Raw genomic sequence first — 21,384 nt, 5'->3', positions numbered from 1 at the left:
TCTCTGACCTCCTCCCTATAGGCTGTCTCGTCGTTGTTCAGGCCTACCACTGTTGTGTCGTCAGCAAACTTAATGATGGTGTTGGAGTCGTGCCTGGCCATGCAGTCGTGGGTGAACAGGGAGTACAGGAGGGGACTGAGCACGCACCCCTGGGGAGCTCCAGTGTTGAGGATCAGCGTGGCAGATGTGTTGCTACCTACCCGCACTACCTGGGGGCGGTGTGTCAGGAAGTCCATGATCCAGTTGCAGAGGGAGGTGTTTAGTCCCAGGATCCTTAGTTTGGTGATGAGCTTTGAGGGTATTATGGTGTTGAACGCTGAGCTGTAGTCAATGAACAGCATTCTCACATTTATTTTTTATTTTTTTACCTTTATTTAACCAGGCAAGTCAGTTAAGAACACATTCTTATTTTCAATGATGGCCTAGGAACAGTGGGTTAACTGCCTGTTCAGGGGCAGAACGACAGATTTGTACCTTGTCAGGTGTTCCTTCTGTCCAAGTGGGAAAGGGCAGTGTGGAGTGCAATAGAGATTGCATCATCTGTGGATCTGTTTGGGCGGTATGCAAATTGGAGTCGGTCTAGGGTTTCTGGGATAATGGTGTTGATGTGAGCCATTACCAGCCTTTCAAAGCACTTCATGGCTACGGACATGAGTGCTACGGGTCTGTAGTCATTTAGGCAGGTTGCCTTTGTGTTCTTGGGCACAGGGACTATGGTGGTCTGCTTGAAGCATGTTGGTATTACAGACTCAATCAGGGACATGTTGAAAATGTCAGTGAAGACACCTGCCAGTTGGTCAGCACATGCTCGGAACACACGTCCTGGTAATCCGTCTGGCCCCTCAGCTTTGTGTATGTTGACCTGTTTAAAGGTCTTACTCACGTCGGCTACGGAGAGCGTGATCACATAGTCGTCCGGAACAGTTGATGCTCTCATGCATACCTCAGTGTTGCTTGCCTCGAAGCGAGCATAGAAGTGATTTAGCTCATCTGGTAGGCTCGTGTCACTGGGCAGCTCGCGGCTGTGCTTCCCTTTGTAGTCTGTAATAGTTTGCAAGCCCTGCCACATCCGACAGGCGTATTATGATTCAATCTTAGCCCTGTATTGACGCTTTGCCTGTTTGATGGTTCGTCGCAGGGCATAGCGGGATTTCTTGTAAGCTTCCGGGTTAGAGTCCCGCACCTTGAAAGCGGTAGCTCTACCCTTTAGCTCAGTGCGAATGTTGCCTGTAATCCATGGCTTCTGGTTGGGGTATGTATGTACAGTGACTGTGGGGACGACGTCCTCAATGCACTTATTGATAAAGCCAGTGACTTATGTGGTGTATTCCTCAATGTAATCGGAAGAATCCCGGAACATGTTCCAGTCTGTGTTAGCAAAGCAGTCCTGTAGTTTGGCATCTGCTTCATCTGACAAATTTTTTATAGATCGAGTCACTGGTGCTTCTTGCTTTAATATTTGCTTGTATGCAGGAATCAGGCGGATAGAGTTGTGGTCGGATTTACCAAATGGAGGGCGAGGGAGAGCTTTGTCTATAGTGTGTGGAGTATAGGTGATCTAGAATTTCTTTCCCTTTGGTTGCACATTTAACATGTTGATAGAGATTTGGTAGATCTGATTTAAGTTTCCCTGCATTAAAGTCTCTGGCCACTAGGAGCGCCGCCTCTGGGTGAGTGGTTTCCTGTTTGCTTATTTCCTTATACAGCTGACTGAGTGCGGTCTTAGTGCCAGCATCTGTCTGTTGTGGTAAATAAACAGCCACGAAAAGTATAGCTGAGAACTCTCTAGGCAAGTAGTGTGGCCTGCAGTTTATCACAATATACTATACTCAACTCAAGTGAGGAAAATCTAGAGACTTCCTTAGATTTCGTAGACCAGCTGTTGTTTACAAATATGCACAGACCCCCCCCCCCTCGTCTTACCCGCTAGCTGAATATCCATGTCGTCATTCAGCCACGATTCCGTGAAGCATAGGATATTACCGTTTTTGATGTCCCGTTGGTAGGATATTCGTGATCTTACCTCGTCTAGTTTATTGTCCAATGATTGCATGTTGGCGAGTAATATTGACGGTAACGGCAGTGACGTTTGAAACGCTATTAGCCCGCACCCCGCTAACTAGCTAGCCATTTCACATTGGTTACACAAGCCTAATCTCGGGAGTTGATAGGCTTGAATTCATAAACAGCGCAATGCTTGACGATAGCGAAGAGCTGCTGGCAAAACGCACTAAAGTGCTGTTTGAATGAATGCTTATGAGCCTGCTGCTGCCTACCATCGCTCAGTCAGACTGATTACACCTGGTTAATATGGCCTGTTAACCTTTCTTTTAGCTAAATATGCAGGTTTAAAAATATATACTTCTGTGTATTGGTTTTAAGAAAGGCATTGATGTTTATGGTTAGGTACACATTGGAGCAACGATACGCACCGCATCGATTATATGCAACGCAGGACACGCTAGATAAACTAGTAATATCATCAACCATGTGTAGTTAACTAGTGATTATGATTGATTGATTGATTTTTTTTTTAAAGATAAGTTTAATGCTAGCTAGCAACTTACCTTGGCTTATTGCATACACGTAACAGGCAGTCTCCTCGTGGAGTGCAATGTAATCAGGTGGTTAGAGCGTTGGACTAGTTAACTGTAAGGTTGCAAGATTGAATCGCACGAGCTGAAAAGGTACAAATCTGTCATTCTGCCCCTGAACAAGGCAGTTAACACATCGTTCCTAGGCCGTCATTGAAAATAAGAATGTGTTCTTAATTGACTTGCCTAGTTAAATAAAGATCAAATAAAGGTGTAAAAAAATATATATATATATATATTTATAAAAATTGGCCAAACTGGTGTCCAAAAATACCGATTTCCGATTGTTATGAAAACTTGAAATCGGCCCTAATTAAATCGGCCATTCCGATTAATCGGTGGATCTCTAGTCTCAAGATGGACAAATAGTACTATTGCCGCGTTTTTCTAGAGCACACTCGTTCGGTTTGCCTCGCCGAAGCATGCAGAAGCCTTTATGCCCCGTTTACATCGTGACCTATTTCATTATGCCGTACTTCAACTTCATGTAATCTCATTCCGCTACTGGACGGAGAACATAGGATAGGGTATCACAACGCAAGACAAGATGGAGGAGAGCCTACTCTCATCAGAGATAGGATTTATTTTGGAGATTGCAAAATATCTTTCTACACTGACTTGCCTAGCTAAATAAAGGTTAAATAAAATTTAAATAAATATGACCTTTTCATTCAAGACAGGAGAAATATATAGGTTGAAGATTCCACTGTAGCTAGCGACCTCCACCCAATAATTATCACCAAAATCAAAAGTCACTACCATCACAATAAACTTAAATGGGAGGCAACAGTCATAATATAATTGGCTAAACAGCCAATGTGTATTATTTAACATGACTATTAAAAGGGTACTTTTAATAATGACCCATTATAGAAAGGGGTCATTGTTTACAATTTGTTAGCTATCCAATAAAGCCAACCTGAAACTCACATAGTTTTATCTTCTTCTGTGATTTGCTAAAACTGTTCTTTGACGGACTCTGTCTGGACTGGAGACGTATGCGGTGTTCATCTTGCAACGGAGCCTTGAACAGCAAGGGGGTGTTGTAATTCCACTACTTTGTGGACATCCCCATTGAAAAGCATGACATCCAGCGCTTCATAACGGAGTGCTTATGGGTAATATTATCAAGGCTTACGAGTGATTTAACGATGCATCTATCTACAACGACCGTTATGTAACATGCTTTTCCTAAAACACAATGCAGAGAGAAAGGTCGCCTGCACCACGCAGAGAGAAAGGTCGCTTGCACCACGCAGAGAGAAAGGTCGCTTGCGCCACAGAGAGAAAGGTCGCTTGCACCACAGAGAGAAAGGTCGCTTGCACCAGGCAGAGACAAAGGTCACTTGCACCACGCAGAAAGAAAGGTCACTTGCACCTAGAAGAGAAAGGTTGCTTGCACCACGCAGAGAGCAAGGTCACTTGCACCTAGAAGAGAAAGGTTGCTTGCACCACGCAGAGAGCAAGGTCACTTGCACCTAGAAGAGAAAGGTCGCTTGCACCACGCAGAGAGAAAGGTCGCTTGCACCTGGAAGAGAAAGGTCGCTTGCGCCACGCAGAGAGAAAGGTCGCTTGCACCTGGAAGAGAAAGGTCGCTTGCGCCACGCAGAGAGAAAGGTCGCTTGCACCAAGCAGAGAGAAAGGCCGTGAAGTGCATTGTTGGATCATGTGTCGATACAGGTAGGATCAAAAAGAAAGTGAGCACTGCTCTCAGATCAGCTTTCTCCATTTAAATCTTTCCTTAACATTAGAATTCACAATAATGACGACCAGCTCCTAGAGAGATATTATCGCCTACGCCTGCAAATATTGAGCTGGCTTATTCTAACGCTTACCCAATAAAAATGCATTAAATAACTGATTTGGCACATCAGTGTGCACATGTTAGGCTACACATAGCGAAATAGAATTCAATTGATTGAACATAAAACGCATTTCAATGATTGAAATAGACCTATAGCCTACTGTTTATATTTTAATGCAGTCATCTGGGTTTTTATTTGAAGAATATTTTTACACACCGCTTGCTTGTATCAACTGACATTGGCAACTTTGTACTTGTAGTCAACTTTGTTCTGAAGTTATCAGTGGCCACAGAGAGATGTTTAGCGGAGATCTTCTGTGTATAAAGTGGAGGGGGGAAAAAGCATCCAACGACACACTGACCTGTTCAACGAGTGCTCTGACACACAGCTATTCTACGAGTGCTCTGACACACTGAGCTGTTCTACGAGTGCTCTGACACACTGAGCTGTTCTACGAGTGCTCTGACACACTGAGCTGTTCTACAAGTGCTCTGACACACTGAGCTGTTCTACGAGTGCTCTGACACACTGAGCTGTTCTACGAGTGCTCTGACACACTGAGATGTTCTACGAGTGCTCTGACACACTGAGCTGTTCTACGAGTGGTCTGACACACTGAGCTGTTCTACGAGTGGTCTGACACACTGAGCTGTTCTACGGTTGGTCTGACACACTGAGCTGTTCTACGAGTGCTCTGACACACTGAGCTGTTCTACGAGTGCTCTGACACACTGAGCTGCTCTACGAGTGCTCTGACACACTGAGCTGTTCTACGAGTGCTCTGACACACTGAGCTGTTCTACGAGTGCTCTGACACACTGAGCTGTTCTACGGGTGCTCTGACACACTGAGCTGTTCTACGAGTGCTCTGAGTGTCACGACTCCCACCGAAGGTGGCTCCTCTTCCTGTTCGGGTGGCGCTCGGCAGTCGTCGTGACCGGTCTACTAGCTGCCACCGATCCCCTTTTCCTTTTCTGTTGGTTTTGTCTTATTGGCTACACCTGTTTCTTGTTTGGGTTTTGGTTAGGGCTATTTAAGCCGGTTATGCCCGCCTGCTTTTGTGCGTGCTTGTTTCTCTGTTCATTTTGTGGGTGTGCTATTTGCTTATTTTCTCCGGACTGTTTGGGTCCTGTTTTTGGGCCGGTCATTGTATGCACCTGGTGTTTTGGCGTGACCTTTTCTGTCACCGGAATAAATACGGGTCTCCTAAACCCTCTGCTCTCTGCGCCTGACTCCGCATCCACTACTACTACAAGTCGTAACACTGAGGCAGGAGTTGTTCTACGAGTGTTCTGAGGCAGGCGTTAGATTGCGAGTGTTTTCAAGTGCAATGTTAATAAGGATGGTTTTGGGAAACAGGTTCTAATGATGAACTTAGCCTTAAGCTGCTTTTGGGAAACCGGGCCCTGATCAATTCTCTCAATCACATGAGACACATTTGACAGAAGTACTGAATGTAACAAAAATTCTAGTACCAAACCGTTTTTTTGTTTTATCGAAAAAGTTCCAAAGTTTCGGTATACCATGCAACACTAGTATGTGTGTGTGTGTGTGTGTGTGTGTGTGAGACCCCTGTTGCCGTACATTAGCCCTCTGTCTTACCCTGACATCGGTGGCGTCCCCATGGCGGATGTTGCTGGCCCATGTGCTATGCTCGCTATTGCTCTCGAAGTGATGGAAGACCTTCAGGACCCTGTCAGGGGCCCCGGGAGCCCGCTCCGTGGCCGTGCCCGCACTGAGGCGCGACTTGGCCCCCCCAGCCAGGGCGTGGTTGAGGTTGGGGTCCAGGTAAGCTGTCGCCATACCTTTGCTGTGAGCTAGGTGTCTGTCATATTCTGTTAGTGTGGAGAGAGAGAGAGAGAAAAAAAACATATAATTAGAATTCCTGCTTTACTCCTATAAGGAGATTGAAAATGGCCGACAGTCCTCCCATTATGGCGTCGTTGAATTTATTGGGGATGCCCGTTCTACTGATACTAATTATATGGAAACAACACTGGATGACAATGGAGTAGAAACATCACAAATCGTCCCTGTAGTAGAAAACATGGGAAGTCAACACTGTGTCTTGAGAATCTTGATTATAACAACATTTTGGAATCTGAAGAACATTCTGAGAGCAGCGACAGGCAGTGGACATATCATACTTCCTCACCGTTCAATGAGCCCATGATAATGATTTCTTCATGAATAAATGATGCGTAGTGGGGAAAATTGTATCAGCAAGTTGGGAGGTGTGAAAAGGGTTCTCATCCATATTGCACAATGCAGCAAGGTGTGACAACATGTAGCACATCAGTCTTTCCTTCTTTCACAAATGGAAAAGTGGCAAAGGACTCTAAGGACAACATTAACAGCTACTTGGCCCACCGCGTCTCACTATAATCTCAATGGTGTATCTGGACTGGTGAATGCATCTGGAAATATATTATACAAAGAGCAATCTGTAGTAGTCAGTCACACATCCAGGCTCCAGATAGAATACAATCTAACAACTAGTGTGGATCTGTTGGGTGAATATACTATAACTAGTGTGGATCTGTTGGGTGAATATACTATAACTAGTGTGCATCTGTTGGGTGAATATACTATATAACTAGTGTGGATCTGTTGGGTGAATATACTATAACTAGTGTGCATCTGTTGGGTGAATATACTATAACTAGTGTGCATCTGTTGGGTGAATATACTATAACTAGTGTGGATCTGTTGGGTGGATATACTATAACTAGTGTGGATCTGTTGGGTGGATATACTATAACTAGTGTGGATCTGTTGGGTGGATATACTATAACTAGTGTGGATCTGTTGGGTGGATATACTATAACTAGTGTGGGTCTGTTGGGTGGATATACTATAACTAATGTGGGTCTGTTGGGTGGATATACTATAACTAGTGTGGATCTGTTGGGTGGATATACTATAACTAGTGTGGATCTGTTGGGTGGATATACTATAACTAGTGTGGATCTGTTGGGTGGATATACTATAACTAGTGTGGATCTGTTGGGTGGATATACTATAACTAGTGTGGATCTGTTGGGTGGATATACCATAACTAGTGTGGATCTGTTGGGTGGATATACTATAACTAGTGTGGATCTGTTGGGTGGATATACTATAACTAGTGTGGATCTGTTGGGTGGATATACTATAACTAGTGTGGATCTGTTGGGTGGATATACTATAACTAGTGTGGATCTGTTGGGTGGATATACTATAACTAGTGTGGATCTGTTGGGTGGATATACTATAACTAGTGTGGATCTGTTGGGTGGATATACTACATGCATTCATCCAGCTTGTGTCAGCAGCACTGTTCCCTCTATGTGGCTGGAAAAGCCCAAAATAACCTCCCATTGTAGAAGTGAGAGAGTGGTTATATCCCAAACAGCACACTTTTGCATGTCACACTACTTCTGACTAGGGCCCATAGGGCTCTGGTCAAAAGTAGTGCAATATATAGGGAATAGGGTTCCAATTGGGACGCACACAGTGACTAAGCACTGAAAATGATGGAAAACAGGCTACTTGTTAATGTATTTGGCCTACAATGAAATGCCACAAATATGTGGTTTAGCGTGTGAGCTTTAAAGACATGGTCTGGAGAATTAAAAGACGTGTTCCAAATACACTTAACAACACAACTGTAATGGATACAAGGCTTGGCAGCAGTGCAGTCAATTTGAGTACGGATGGTGGGCATTGCAACACAGCGCCGGGTACAGTACGAACTCAAGGTTATAGCAGGGGCGCCTAAAGTGCACTGCTTTCATTTTTTCATCCAGGCGTACACAGAGCCAATGGCTCTAGTCAACAGCAAGTCACAGACAGACAGTGTGCACTGAAACTGCTCTTTGTAATCAGAGAATCTCCCGGTCTAAGCTGGGGTCTGGTCCGTGGCTTCAGGCGGGGGAAAACACACACACATGGCTGGGCTGTCAGATGCCCGGCCAGTATCAAATCAACACACAGGCCAAACTGAGCAGCTCTCTCTCCCCAGGGGCCAGGATGTGTGTGTGTGTACTAGACATCATCTCTACTACAGTCCACTGGTCATCTGGGAGCCCTGGGCCCTGCTGGTCAGTGTGTTCAGTTTCCATGTTATTAACCGACAGATTAGATGCATGTCTACCACCAGTGAACAGGAGGACAGAACACACCCCTGTGGTGAGGCACCACGGGGACAGACCAGTATGGTCACACACATTCAGCTGGAAAGACAGGAGGGTTGTTAGCGGTTAGCGCTGGGGTTCTTGCCAGCAGATGAAATGTTTCAACTGCCACCTTAGTCTGACCATTAGCTGGCCTAAAATAGCAGTTTCTCTCCAGATGGGTCCACCTGCAGTCACACACACACAAACACACACACACACACACACACAAAACCTCCCTCAGCCGCACTACATCAAAGTTGAGTACTGTTATTGTCAACAGAGTGAACCCATCCAACCACACCCACCCAACAGTGCACCAGGGAAACAACCCATTTCAACAGTGAAATGCATACAGTAGCAGTAACAGACTGTCACCCATCTGATACAGAGTAAAGAGAGACTGTCACCCATCTGATACAGAGTAAAGAGAGATTGTCAATCATCTGATACAGAGTAAAGAGAGACGGTCACCCATCTGATACAGAGTAAAGAGAGACTGTCACCCATCTGAGAGACTGTCACCCACCTGAGAGTAAAGAGAGATTCAGAGTAAAGAGAGTCATACAGAGTAAAGAGAGACCAATCTGATACAGAGTAAAGAGAGACTGTCACCATCTGATACAGAGTAAAGAGAGACTGTCACCCATCTGATACAGAATAATCTGATACAGAGTAAAGAGAGATTGTCACCAATCTGATCACCATCTGATACAGAGTAAAGAGAGACTGTCACCCATCTGATACAGAATAAAGAGAGACTAAATACAGAGTAAAGAGAGACTGTCACCCATCTGATACAGAGTAAAGAGAGACTGTCACCCATCTGATACAGAGTAAAGAGAGACTGTCACCCATCTGATACAGAGTAAAGAGAGACTCTCACCATCTGATACAGAGTAAAGAGAGACTGTCACCCATCTGATACAGAGTAAAGAGAGACTGTCAATCATCTGATACAGAGTAAAGAGAGACTGTCACCCATCTGATACAGAGTAAAGAGAGACTGTCACCTATCTGATACAGAGTAAAGAGAGACTGTCACCCATCTGATACAGAGTAAAGAGAGACTGTCACCCATCTGATACAGAGTAAAGAGAGACTCTCACCCACCTGATACAGAGTAAAGAGAGCAACAACGTCCTTACATGAAGTCAACACACGGCCATGACAACAACAACCTATTTCATTGATCCCATCTAACATTATACAGTTCAATCAAATTTGCTCACGCAAACCAACTGGAAACCTAAGACCAGCACACAAGCAACTATATCACCTGAGAATCTTTCACTTTCCTGTCCTCCTGTCTTTCTTTCTTTCTTACCACAATTAATACCCTGTCCAATCCCTACCTCCCATCAGAAAGGGCCAGCAGGCGCATGTCACCCTGGAGTGGTGTGGAGAGAGACATCTATACCCATCTGCGGACATTGGGCAAGTAGAAGAGATTCCCTATGCACACACACTCTCTCACACACACTCCCAGATTACGGCAACTATCTCCAGAGGCAAAAGAGCCACTGAAGCTCCTGTAATGCTCATGGGCTTTTCCATCCACAGATGAAACCACACACACACACACACACACACACACACACACACACACACACACGTCCCGGCCTCTCCTCGCTGACGTTGGGTCACATCCTGGTTATAACAATGCTCCCTGCAGCTCAAAGTACCCAGAATGAGTCATCCTGAAATTACGGGGAGCGACTCACCTCATTCCCATATAATGTCCATGTTATCCCAATCCCATTCCCACCTCCAGGTACGAGGGGTAGGGGCTGGATCAAGAGACTTGCTCTTATCAGAGGCATCATATGACTGAATAAGCGGTGAGCATTCTGATTGGCTCTGTGGTGTTGAACGGGGGGGCTGTGAGCCTGCTGATTGGTTGGCTGTAGTTGTAAACAAGTTGGGCATGGCTGAGTGGGAGCTATGCCAAACAGAGAGAGGGTTGTAAACAACTATAGGGTGGGGCCTTCCTTCCTCCCTTCACACTGTGACTGCAGGCTGAGTCTGAACTCCCTGTCTATTGTTAACCCTTAAAACCTTCATTAAACCTTCAATTCTGAGTGTTGTGAATATCATTTTACATTTACATTTAAGTCATTTAGCAGACGCTCTTATCCAGAGCGACTTACAAATTGGTGCTTTCACCTTATGACATCCAGTGGAACAGCCACTTTACAATAGTGCATCTAGGTCTTTTAAGGGGGTGAGAAGGATTACTTTATCCTATCCTAGGTATTCCTTAAAGAGGTGGGGTTTCAGGTGTCTCCGGAAGGTGGTGATTGACTCCGCTGTCCTGGCGTCGTGAGGGAGTTTGTTCCACCATTGGGGGCCAGAGCAGCGAACAGTTTTGACTGGGCTGAGCGGGAACTGTACTTCCTCAGTGGTAGGGAGGCGAGCAGGCCAGAGGTGGATGAACGCAGTGCCCTTGTTTGGGTGTAGGGCCTGATCAGAGCCTGGAGGTACTGAGGTGCCGTTCCCCTCACAGCTCCGTAGGCAAGCACCATGGTCTTGTAGCGGATGCGAGCTTCAACTGGAAGCCAGTGGAGAGAGCGGAGGAGCGGGGTGACGTGAGAGAACTTGGGAAGGTTGAACACCAGACGGGCTGCGGCGTTCTGGATGAGTTGTAGGGGTTTAATGGCACAGGCAGGGAGCCCAGCCAACAGCGAGTTGCAGTAATCCAGACGGGAGATGACAAGTGCCTGGATTAGGACCTGCGCCGCTTCCTGTGTGAGGCAGGGTCGTACTCTGCGGATGTTGTAGAGCATGAACCTACAGGAACGGGCCACCGCCTTGATGTTATTTGAGAACGACAGGGTGTTGTCCAGGATCACGCCAAGGTTCTTAGCGCTCTGGGACGAGGACACAATGGAGTTGTCAACCGTGATGGCGAGAAGTAATGATGAAGTAATATGATGATATGAGACTCCTCATTAAACCACTGGGAAAGTGTTCATCTCGGCAACAATAACTTTACGATAAATATTTGTCAATGACCTATTTTCCCTGGCGGAAAACGAATGACGACATGACGAGATGCCATGGAAAAACAAATGAGTTTTCATTTTAGTTGACGTAAATGTGACAAGACGAGAATTCCATGTGAAACTAATGGACATTCAATTTGACATGAAGCTCCTTTTCATCTGTTTAATCCAATCATAAGCAAGCATGGCTTTCAGAATATGTAATGCAATCCTCTAATTGGAAGAATAATGTCTTTCAGTTGTGCAGTCTGATTGAGCTGATCTGCCTGGCTCTCCCACACACCTCCTGGGCAGTCACTTCAGTCACTCTTCAGTCTTTTAAACAGATGCGCAGCCAGCAAGCCAAGACATTTAAATTGTAACTAACCTCAACTAGAAACAATAATGTTTACTCTCATGTAGGCAATTTTTGCTTTGATTACATCAGAAGCTCTATTTTCCCATGTGTGCTGTTATTCAGCTGTGTTTTCTGATTGAAATATTAATGGCATTTACTGAATATAAGGAGTACAGAAATATTTCTGGCATTTTGGAAATCTCAGATTCTCCCCTTTTTAAGGGAATCACAGTTATTTACCCCCATCCTAATGTTATAATGAGAAGAAAAGAGACAAGGTATCCTTTGCAAGCCTCTAGTTCTTTTGACACAATGTTGCACAATCCACATTACATGAACATTTATAAATTAGCCACATAGTCGATCAATGACTAATTTCAAGAGGATTAAAATCTTCTCTGTAATCTCTCTCTGGGGCAGACACTCCAGTCTGGCTGCAATACAGACCAAACTCAAGCTCTTGTTCTGCCAAGACTATAAATGAATGAAGGTGATGATGCCAATTGCAGTCAATTTGATAGTTTTCATAAATACTCCCAGAGATCCTTAAATGAGAAAACCCACTAACTCTTTAGTGACTGGGTATGAGAAAGGTTTTTGATTGCTTTTCAAAATGATTTAAAATGTTTTCCGTTGAATAAGGATTTTCCATAACTTGATTTTGATGTGCTATTCTTTTCATTAAGTGTAACTCTCATGGCAATCACTTCAGTCACTAAACTAACTGGCATTTCACTTTAAATAAAATCACACTCGACTCCCCACTATGTTGTGAAATATCATCTAAAAAGGCTCTTTCCAGAGAGAGAGAGAGAGAGAGAGAGAGAGAGACAGACAGAGAGAAAGAGACACAGAGAGAGAAGAGAGAGAACTACAGAGACATACAGACAGAAAGTGAGAACGAGAGAGAAAGGGAGAGAGAAAGTGAGAGAGCAATAGAGAGCAAGAGAGAGGGAGAGAGAGGAAGAGAGAGAGACACACAGAGAGAGGGAGACATACAGTGCCTTCGGAAAGTATTCAGACCCTTTGTCTTTTTCCACATTTTGTTAGGTCACAGCCTTATTCTAAAATTGATTACATCGATTTTACCCCCTCAACAAACTACACACAATACACCATAATAAAGCAAAAACAGTTTTTTAGACATTTTTGAAAATGTATAAAAAAAAATATATATATATATATATTCTCCCCTGATTGCTCAGTTTGACCGGGCGACCAGCTCTAGGAAAAGTTTTGGTTGTTCCAACTTCTTCCATTTAACAATTATGGAGGCCACTGTGTTCTTGGGGACCTTTAATGCTGCAGAAATGTTTTGGTACCCTTCCCCAGACCTGTGCCTCGACACAATCCTGTCTCGGAGCTCTACGGACAATTCCTTTGACCTCATGGCTTGGCTTTTGCTCTGACATGCACTGTCAACTGTGGGACCTTTATATAGACAGGTGTGTGACTTTTCAAATCATGTCCAAACAATTGAATGGACCAGATGTGGACTCCAATCAAGTTGTAGAAACATCTCAAGGATGATCAATGGAAACAGGACGCACCTGAGCGAAATTTTGAGTCTCATAGCAAAGGGTCTGAATACTTGTAAATAAGGTGTGTGCATATATACAGTGGGGCAAAAAAGTATTTAGTCAGCCACCAATTGTGCAAGTTCTCCCACTTAAAAAGATGAGAGAGGCCTGTAATTTTCATCATAGGTACACTTCAACTATGACAGACAAAGTGAGAAAAAAAATCCAGAAAATCACATTGTAGGATTTTTTATGAATTTATTTGCAAATTATGTTGGAAAATAAGTATTTGGTCAATAACAAAAGTTTATCTCAATACTTTGTTATATACCCTTTGTTGGCAATGACAGAGGTCAAACGTTTTCTGTAAGTCTTCACAAGGTTTTCACACACTGTTGCTGGTATTTTGGCCCATTCCTCCATGCAGATCTCCTCTAGAGCAGTGATGTTTTGGGGCTGTTGCTGGGCAACACGGACTTTCAACTCCCTCCAAAGATTTTCTATGGGGTTGAGATCTGGAGACTGGCTAGGCCACTCCAGGACCTTGAAATGCTTCTTACGAAGCCACTCCTTCGTTGCCCGGGCGGTGTGTTTGGGATCATTGTCATGCTGAAAGACCCAGCCACGTTTCATCTTCAATGCCCTTGCTGATGGAAGGAGGTTTTCACTCAAAATCTCCCGATACATGGCCCCATTCATTCTTTCCTTTACACAGATCAGTCGTCCTGGTCCCTTTGCAGAAAAACAGCCCCAAAGCATGATGTTTCCATCCCCATGCTTCACAGTAGGTATGGTGATCTTTGGATGCAACTCAGCATTCTTTGTCCTCCAAACACGACGAGTTGAGTTTTTACCAAAAAGTTATATTTTGGTTTCATCTGACCATATGACATTCTCCCAATCTTCTTCTGGATCATCCAAATGCTCTCTAGCAAACTTCAGACGGGCCTGGACATGTACTGGCTTAAGCAGGGGGACACGCCTGGCACTGCAGGATTTGAGTCCCTGGAGGCGTAGTGTGTTACTGGTGGTAGGCTTTGTTACTTTGGTCCCAGCTCTCTGCAGGTCATTCACTAGGTCCCCGCGTCTGGTTCTGGGATTTTTGCTCACTGTTCTTGTGATCATTTTGAACCCACAGGGTGAGATCTTGCGTGGAGCCCCAGATGGAGGGAGATTATTAGTGGTCTTGTATGTCTTCCATTTCCTAATAATTGCTCCCACAGTTGATTTCTTCAAACCAAGCTGCTTACCTATTGCAGATTCAGTCTTCCCAGCCTGGTGCAGGTCTACAATTTTGTTTCTGGTGTCCTTTGACAGCTCTTTGGTCTTGGCCATAGTGGAGTTTGGAGTGTGACTGTTTGAGGTTGTGGACAGCTGTCTTTGATACTGATAACAAGTTCAAACCGGTGCCATTAATACAGGTAACGAGTGGAGGACAGAGGAGCCTCTTAAAGAAGAAGTTACAGGTCTGTGAGAGACAGAAATCTTGCTTGTTTGTAGGTGACCAAATACTTATTTTCCACCATAATTTGCAAATAAATTTATAAAAAATCCTACAATGTGATTTTCTGGATTTTTTTTCCTCATTTTGTCTGTAATAGTTGAAGTGTACATATGATGAAAATTACAGGCCTCTCTCATCTTTTTAAGTGGGAGAACTTGCACAATTGGTGGCTGACTAAATACTTTTTTGCCCCACTGTGTATATATATATATATATATATATATAATTTTTTTTTTAAATATTTTTTTTATATACATTTGCTAAATTATCTAAAAAAAACTGCTTTCACTTTGTCACTATGGGGTATTGTGTGTAGATTGCTGATGATAAATAATGATTTAATCAATTTTAAAACAAGCCTGAAAAATAACAAAATGTGGAAAAAGTCTAGGGGTCTGAATACCTTCCTGAATGTTTCCCATGCCAATAAAGCCCTTTGAATTTAACTAAGTTGAGAGAGACAGAGAAAAAGAGAGAGACAGACAGAGAGAGGGAGAGTGAGATGGAGACAGACAGAGAGACAGAGAGAAAGAAAGAGAGACAGAGAGAGAGAGATGGAGAGAAAGAGAGAGACAGACAGAGAGGGAGAAAGAGATGGAAACAGACAGAGAGAGACAGAGAGGGAGAGAGAGATGGAGAGAAAGAGAGAGAGAGGGAGAAAGAGATGGAGACATACAGAGAGACAGACAGATAGAGAGAGATGGAGAGAGACAGAGAGAGGGAGAGCGAGACAGAGAGAGACAGACAGAGAGGGAGAGAGAGATGGAGACATAGGTGCATAAGACACAAAGTGTCAACAATTATCCGATGAGACAAAAGCTCCTATTTGATCTACGGACACACAGTACGAACAATTAAAAGCAGGAAACGAGACAATGAGCTCCGCATGAAATCTCTAATCATATCAACGGTAGAGGCCAGAAATAAACCCAAATATTATGAAATATTATGAAAGCCAAGGGGAAGTCTGTGTGGAAATGTAAGTATGTGAGGATCCAGTTTGAGTCCCAAATTGCACCCTATTCCCTATATAGTGCACTACTTTTGACCAGAGTCCTATGGTTTTGTAAAGCACTATATAGAGAATAGAGTGCCATTTGGGACTTTTTATAAGGAGCTTTCATCTTATCTTTCACACACAGGATGGAAACTGGGGTGTTTGATCACACCCCAAACAGGACATGATTAACCCTGCAGCTCGTTTTGTCTATGGAAGTTTCTTCAGAACAGATCCATAATGGTGGAGCCGCTGCTACAGTTTCCTGTGCCCCACACTGCTTCCAGTTACAGGCCTGGGCAACTAGGCAGCTATTATTGGAAACAGTGCAGGTTTCAGATGTCATCTTCTGTAGGCCACTGGCTCCAATTAGACCGTTATCAAACAGGCTGGACAATAGAAAAGTACAGACAGAAAAACCCTAGGAGAAACTCAAGTATAGGCTCTAGTCTAGGCTGCAGGTTAAGATCCACTGATACTTCGGAACCAGAGCCGAATTCATAAAGCGTCTCAGAGTACGATTGCTGATCTAGGATCTGCCATTCCCTGTCCATGTATGTTATTTAGCAGAGGAGAATAGTCATTCCTAAACCTGTGAAATGGTCCGAAGTGGGAAATCAGAAACACAACAAAAAAGATTGCAACATTATCACACACTGCAGTCGGCTGGAGTCTTAACAGGAATACAAATAGCAATCAGAGACACAGACCACTACCTCTGCACTCAGCCAGTGTGGGGGTACACTCAGCCAGTGTGGGGGTACACTCAGCCAGTGTGGGGGTACACTCAGCCAGTGTGGGAGTACACTCAGCCACAGTGAGTGAGGGCATAGACGAAGATAGCTCACTGTATGGGGCCTGGGGAGGGAGAGAGAGCGAGAGAATGTGTCTGTCCCTGGGTTCACTCTGTGAACGTGTCTGTCCCTGGGTTCACTCTGTGAACGTGTCTGTCCCTGGGTTCACTCTGTGAACGTGTCTGTCCCTGGGTTCACTCTGTGAATGTGTCTGTCCCTGGGTTCACTCTGTGAATGTGTCTGTCCCTGGGTTCACTCTGTGAATGTGTCTGTCCCTGGGTTCACTCTGTGAATGTGTCTGTCCCTGGGTTCACTCTGTGAATGTGTCTGTCCCTGGGTTCACTCTGTGAATGTGTCTGTCCCTGGGTTCACTCTGTGAATGTGTCTGTCCCTGGGTTCACTCTGTGAACGTGTCTGTCCCTGGGTTCACTCTGTGAATGTGTCTGTCCCTGGGTTCACTCTGTGAACGTGTCTGTCCCTGGGTTCACTCTGTGAATGTGTCTGTCCCTGGGTTCACTCTGTGAATGTGTCTGTCCCTGGGTTCACTCTGTGAGCACGGGGGAAGGAGGGGTTTAGGGTTTATATAGACTGCTGGTATCGTGAGTGAGGACAATGTCCTGGCAATTGTTCAAACATCCCTGCTGTGTCCTGTCCCTCCATCCTCAGGCCAAATACCTGTACAGTAGGGGAGTTGTATCAAGCTGAGTTGTGTTCCCAGCTATGATCCACCCTAGATGATCTGACATGTACAGTGCTTTCAGAAAGTATTAATACCCTTTGACTTATTCCACATTTTGTTGTTTCAGCCTGAATTTAAAAAATGTTCTCACCAATCTACATACAATACCCTATAATGACAAAGTGAAAACATGTTTTAAAAAATGTTTGCTAATTTATTGAAAATGAATCTCATTTACATAAGTGTTCACACCCCTGAGTCAATACATGATAAAATCCCCTATGGCAGTGATTACATGTGTGAGTATTTCTTTGTAAGTCTCTAAGAGCTTTGCACTGAGTTAGGAAGGACACCTGTATCTTTGTAGTGACTGGGTGTATTGATGCACCATCCAAAGTGTCATTAATAACTTCACCATGCGCAAAGAGATATTCAGTGTCTGCTTTTTAAAATTCTTTACACATCTACCAATCACCGTTCTTTGCGAGGCATTAAAAAACCTCCCTGTTCTTTGTGGTTGAATTTGTACTTGAAATTCACTACTCGATTAAGGTACCTTACAGATAATTATTGTATGTGTGGGGTACAGAGATGGGGCAGTTATTCCAAAACCATGTTAACCACTATTACTGAAACTAATTATGTGATTTCTTAAGCACATTTTTACTCCTGAACTTATTTAGGCTTGCCATAACAAAAGGGTTAAATATTTATTGACTGAAGACATTTCAGCTTAATTTTATAAATGTTTCTAAAACGTTCTACAAAATTCCACTTTGACATTATGGGGTATTGTGTGTAGATCCGTGAGACAAAATCTACATTTAATCCATTTTAAATTCAGGCTGTAACGACAACATTTAGAAAAAGTAAAGGGGTGTGAATACTTAATAGGCATAATCCCTCATTTATTAATAGTACTTATTTCTATTTGATGTCGATTAGAATATGCATTACTTATGTCCTTGTTGCATAGGCTAGTATAGACCTCTTTCCATCTGAGTATTCTTGGTAAGGTAGTGTACTGAGCTAGCTGGTGCACTGTTCTGTAGAGACCAGTTAGAGGCTCCTTCTCTCTTCTCATAAACAGACAACTGAGGCAAAGGGGGACAGGCTCTCTGATGAAGAGGGCTTCTTTGTTCTGTGGGCAAGGAGTCGAGGGTTGAACGGTTCACCCTGTACATCCTCACAGAAAGAGAGAGAGAGAGCAATGAGTGAAAGAGTGGGAGAAAAAGAGAGTTGGGTTAAAGCGAGAGAGCGGGATAGAGAGAGAGAGGCCCCTGGATGGAGCCCCTCTAGCTGACCTCCTGAGAGCAGGCAGCTCAGTACTGTACAGACAATGGCCATGTTAGTCAGAGCAGTTTACATAACACCATGCCTGTCTGTGTTCTGTGTACCTTCTGCATGTAAAGCTGTGTCTGAGGGTGTACACATAGGCTGAGTTTACACAGGCAGCCCAACTCTGATCTTTTGACCAATCAGATCAGCTCTTTTGCCCATAATTGGGCAAAATATCAGAATTTGTCTGCCTGTTTAAACACAGCCTTACTGTACTTGGTCTGCTTATGTGTATCTTGGCCCAAGTGCAGGGATCTCAACATACAATATTACTGGGATACTTAGGTGCCAATAAGATATGAATTGTGATTCAATACTGCGACTTTATTGCAATGTAATGTTCCAATATTGCTCACCATGTCTGCTGCAGAGGGACAACAGAGAGCCATGAGAAAATGAGTTTTGATCAGTCATGGATATAAAAGTGCTGAAAACATTTTGACTCCCTATTTGAAAAGAAGATGGAGAACAAGATATAGGATGAAAAATAGAGTTTTGCCGCAAGTACAGCTGACTAGCGCTGGTGAACGTTACCTAGCAACAATTCATTAGATTTAAAAAAAATAATTAAAATGGTAATGTTTGTTCTGTATTTCAGAGTGTGAAGTAAAGCAGAACAGGGATAAATAACTGCCAAACACCCACAACCCCACACACCAGTGTATGTCAGGCAGGAGGAATCCCTGTTAACCTAGATTAGAAGGGGTTTCTGATTCCTCAGTCCTCGACAACACCAGCACCATGGAAGACCTTCAAAGCAGATTTATCTAATCAGCAGCTAGAAACAGGCTCTCTGGCTGGACTTATCTTTCCAGGGAGCTGGGTTAGGGTCGACGTCTACTGGGGAGAGTTAGGGTCGACGTCTACTGGGGAGAGTTGGGGTCGACGTCTACTGGGGAGAGTTGGGGTCGACGTCTACTGGGGAGAGTTGGGGTCGACGTCTACTGGGGAGAGTTGGGGTCGACGTCTACTGGGGAGAGTTGGGGTCGACGTCTACTGGGGAGAGTTGGGGTCGACGTCTACTGGGGAGAGTTAGGGTCGACGTCTACTGGGGAGAGTTGGGGTCGACGTCTACTGGGGAGAGTTGGGGTCTGGGGAGAGTTTGGGTCGCGTCTACTGGGGAGAGTTGGGGTCGACGTCTACTGGGGAGAGTTGGGGCCGAGTTGGGGAGGTTAGGGTCGACGTCTACTGGGGAGAGTTAGGGTCGACGTCTACTGGGGAGAGTTGGGGTCGACGTCTACTGGGGAGAGCTGGGGTCGACGTCTACCGGGGAGAGTTGGGGTCGACGTCTACCGGGGAGAGTTGGGGGTCGACGTCTACCGGGGAGAGCTGGGGTCGACGTCTACCGGGGAGAGTTGGGGTCGACGTCTACCGGGGAGAGTTGGGGTCGACGTCTACTGGGGAGATCTGGGGTCGACGTCTACCGGGGAGAGTTGGGGGTCGACGTCTACCGGGGAGAGCTGGGGTTGACGTCTACTGGGAGGCTTTTTAGACTATCTGAGAGGTGTAGAGATGTGCTCTGTAGCCCAGGATCTACTGCCAGACTCAACTTCACAGCCAACATCATTAGCTACACAGAAGCTGCACTGGGAAAACATCATCTAGCAATGCTAAGATCCTGGATGAATGCACGCACACACACACACACACACACACACACACCTCAATGTGACTGGTGACCATTACCAGGGAAGTTGATACGTTTCCACCTGGTAATAATGACATTGCTGAGAAAGAAGAGGGAAACCTAAGGATGCCTTTCTCTAAGTCTATATCCACCTTTCTCTAAGTCTATATCCACCTTTCTCTAAGTTTCTATATCCTGAAACAAAACACTGGTGGGTAGGGGTGGGAGAGATGGCTCAACAAACACCGGCATCATAGCTTGCTACCCCCACCTCCTACACAAAGACAGACACCCTATCTCCAGCTCAGGGACACACACAGTGAAAGTTAACTACCATGTAGCTACGTAGCCAGTGGCCTTTCTCCTTCTAGCTCTGAAATAAAACCCTCCCTTCACCTCCTAACCACATACTCTCCCTTTATTCTGCCTGACACCAACACTTGCATTCAACAAATGTACTGTAGATGTAGTGATGTACTGAGGGCCACCTGGACAAACTGCTTGACAACCACATTTTGTGTTGAGCCAAGGTGCTGGGTGGACTGGGTTAATCTGGATCCTACCTGGCATGGTAGGGTCCAAGCACCTGACTATCTAATACAAACTGGGGGGACCATGCATTCAATGCTGCTTGAGACTCTGGGTGCATCTGAAATGGCCCCTATTCCCTATATAATACACTACTTTTGACCAGGACGAGTAGGGTGTTGGTCAAAAGCAGAGCATTATATAGGAATCCCGAGTGGCGCAGCGGTATAAAGCACTGCATCTCAGTGCAAGAGGTGTCACTACAGTCCCTGGTTCAAAGCCAAGCTGTATCACATCCGGCTGTGATTGGGAGTCCCATAGGACAGAAATATGGAAGACATTACTGGCAATGAGCCATGCTAAGACTGACACTACATCACTGTCACGTATTCAAACCCTTTCCATCTCCCTTCTTCTCCCAATCTCCTTTTCCATGCCTCTTCTCCCTCTCCTCTCTCCATTTCATTCTCCTTTCCCCGTCTCCCTCCCCTCTCCACGTCTC

At 44.7% G+C, this 21,384-nt stretch overlaps 1 protein-coding gene across 16 annotated transcripts in view; it reads right to left on the bottom strand.

Moving 5' to 3' along the window:
• LOC115131343 (focal adhesion kinase 1-like) overlaps positions 1–21,384 on the bottom strand; it is a 174,403-nt gene that overhangs the window by 76,341 nt on the left and 76,678 nt on the right. For all 16 annotated transcript variants that reach the window (XR_010464293.1, XR_010464294.1, XM_065020353.1 and 13 more), the window contains one exon: positions 6,002–6,234. Coding sequence is in view for 14 of the 16 variants with exons in the window: in XM_065020346.1 (XP_064876418.1) it covers positions 6,002–6,234 (233 nt within the window). In the remaining 2 variants the exon portion in view is untranslated. The remainder of the gene's footprint in view (positions 1–6,001; positions 6,235–21,384) is intronic.

This window comes from Oncorhynchus nerka, linkage group LG7 (genome assembly GCF_034236695.1).
Source record: "Oncorhynchus nerka isolate Pitt River linkage group LG7, Oner_Uvic_2.0, whole genome shotgun sequence".
Taxonomy (NCBI): Eukaryota; Metazoa; Chordata; class Actinopteri; order Salmoniformes; family Salmonidae; genus Oncorhynchus; species Oncorhynchus nerka.
Note: the sequence above shows the minus strand (reverse complement) of the source record. Positions and strands in the feature narration are given on the sequence as shown.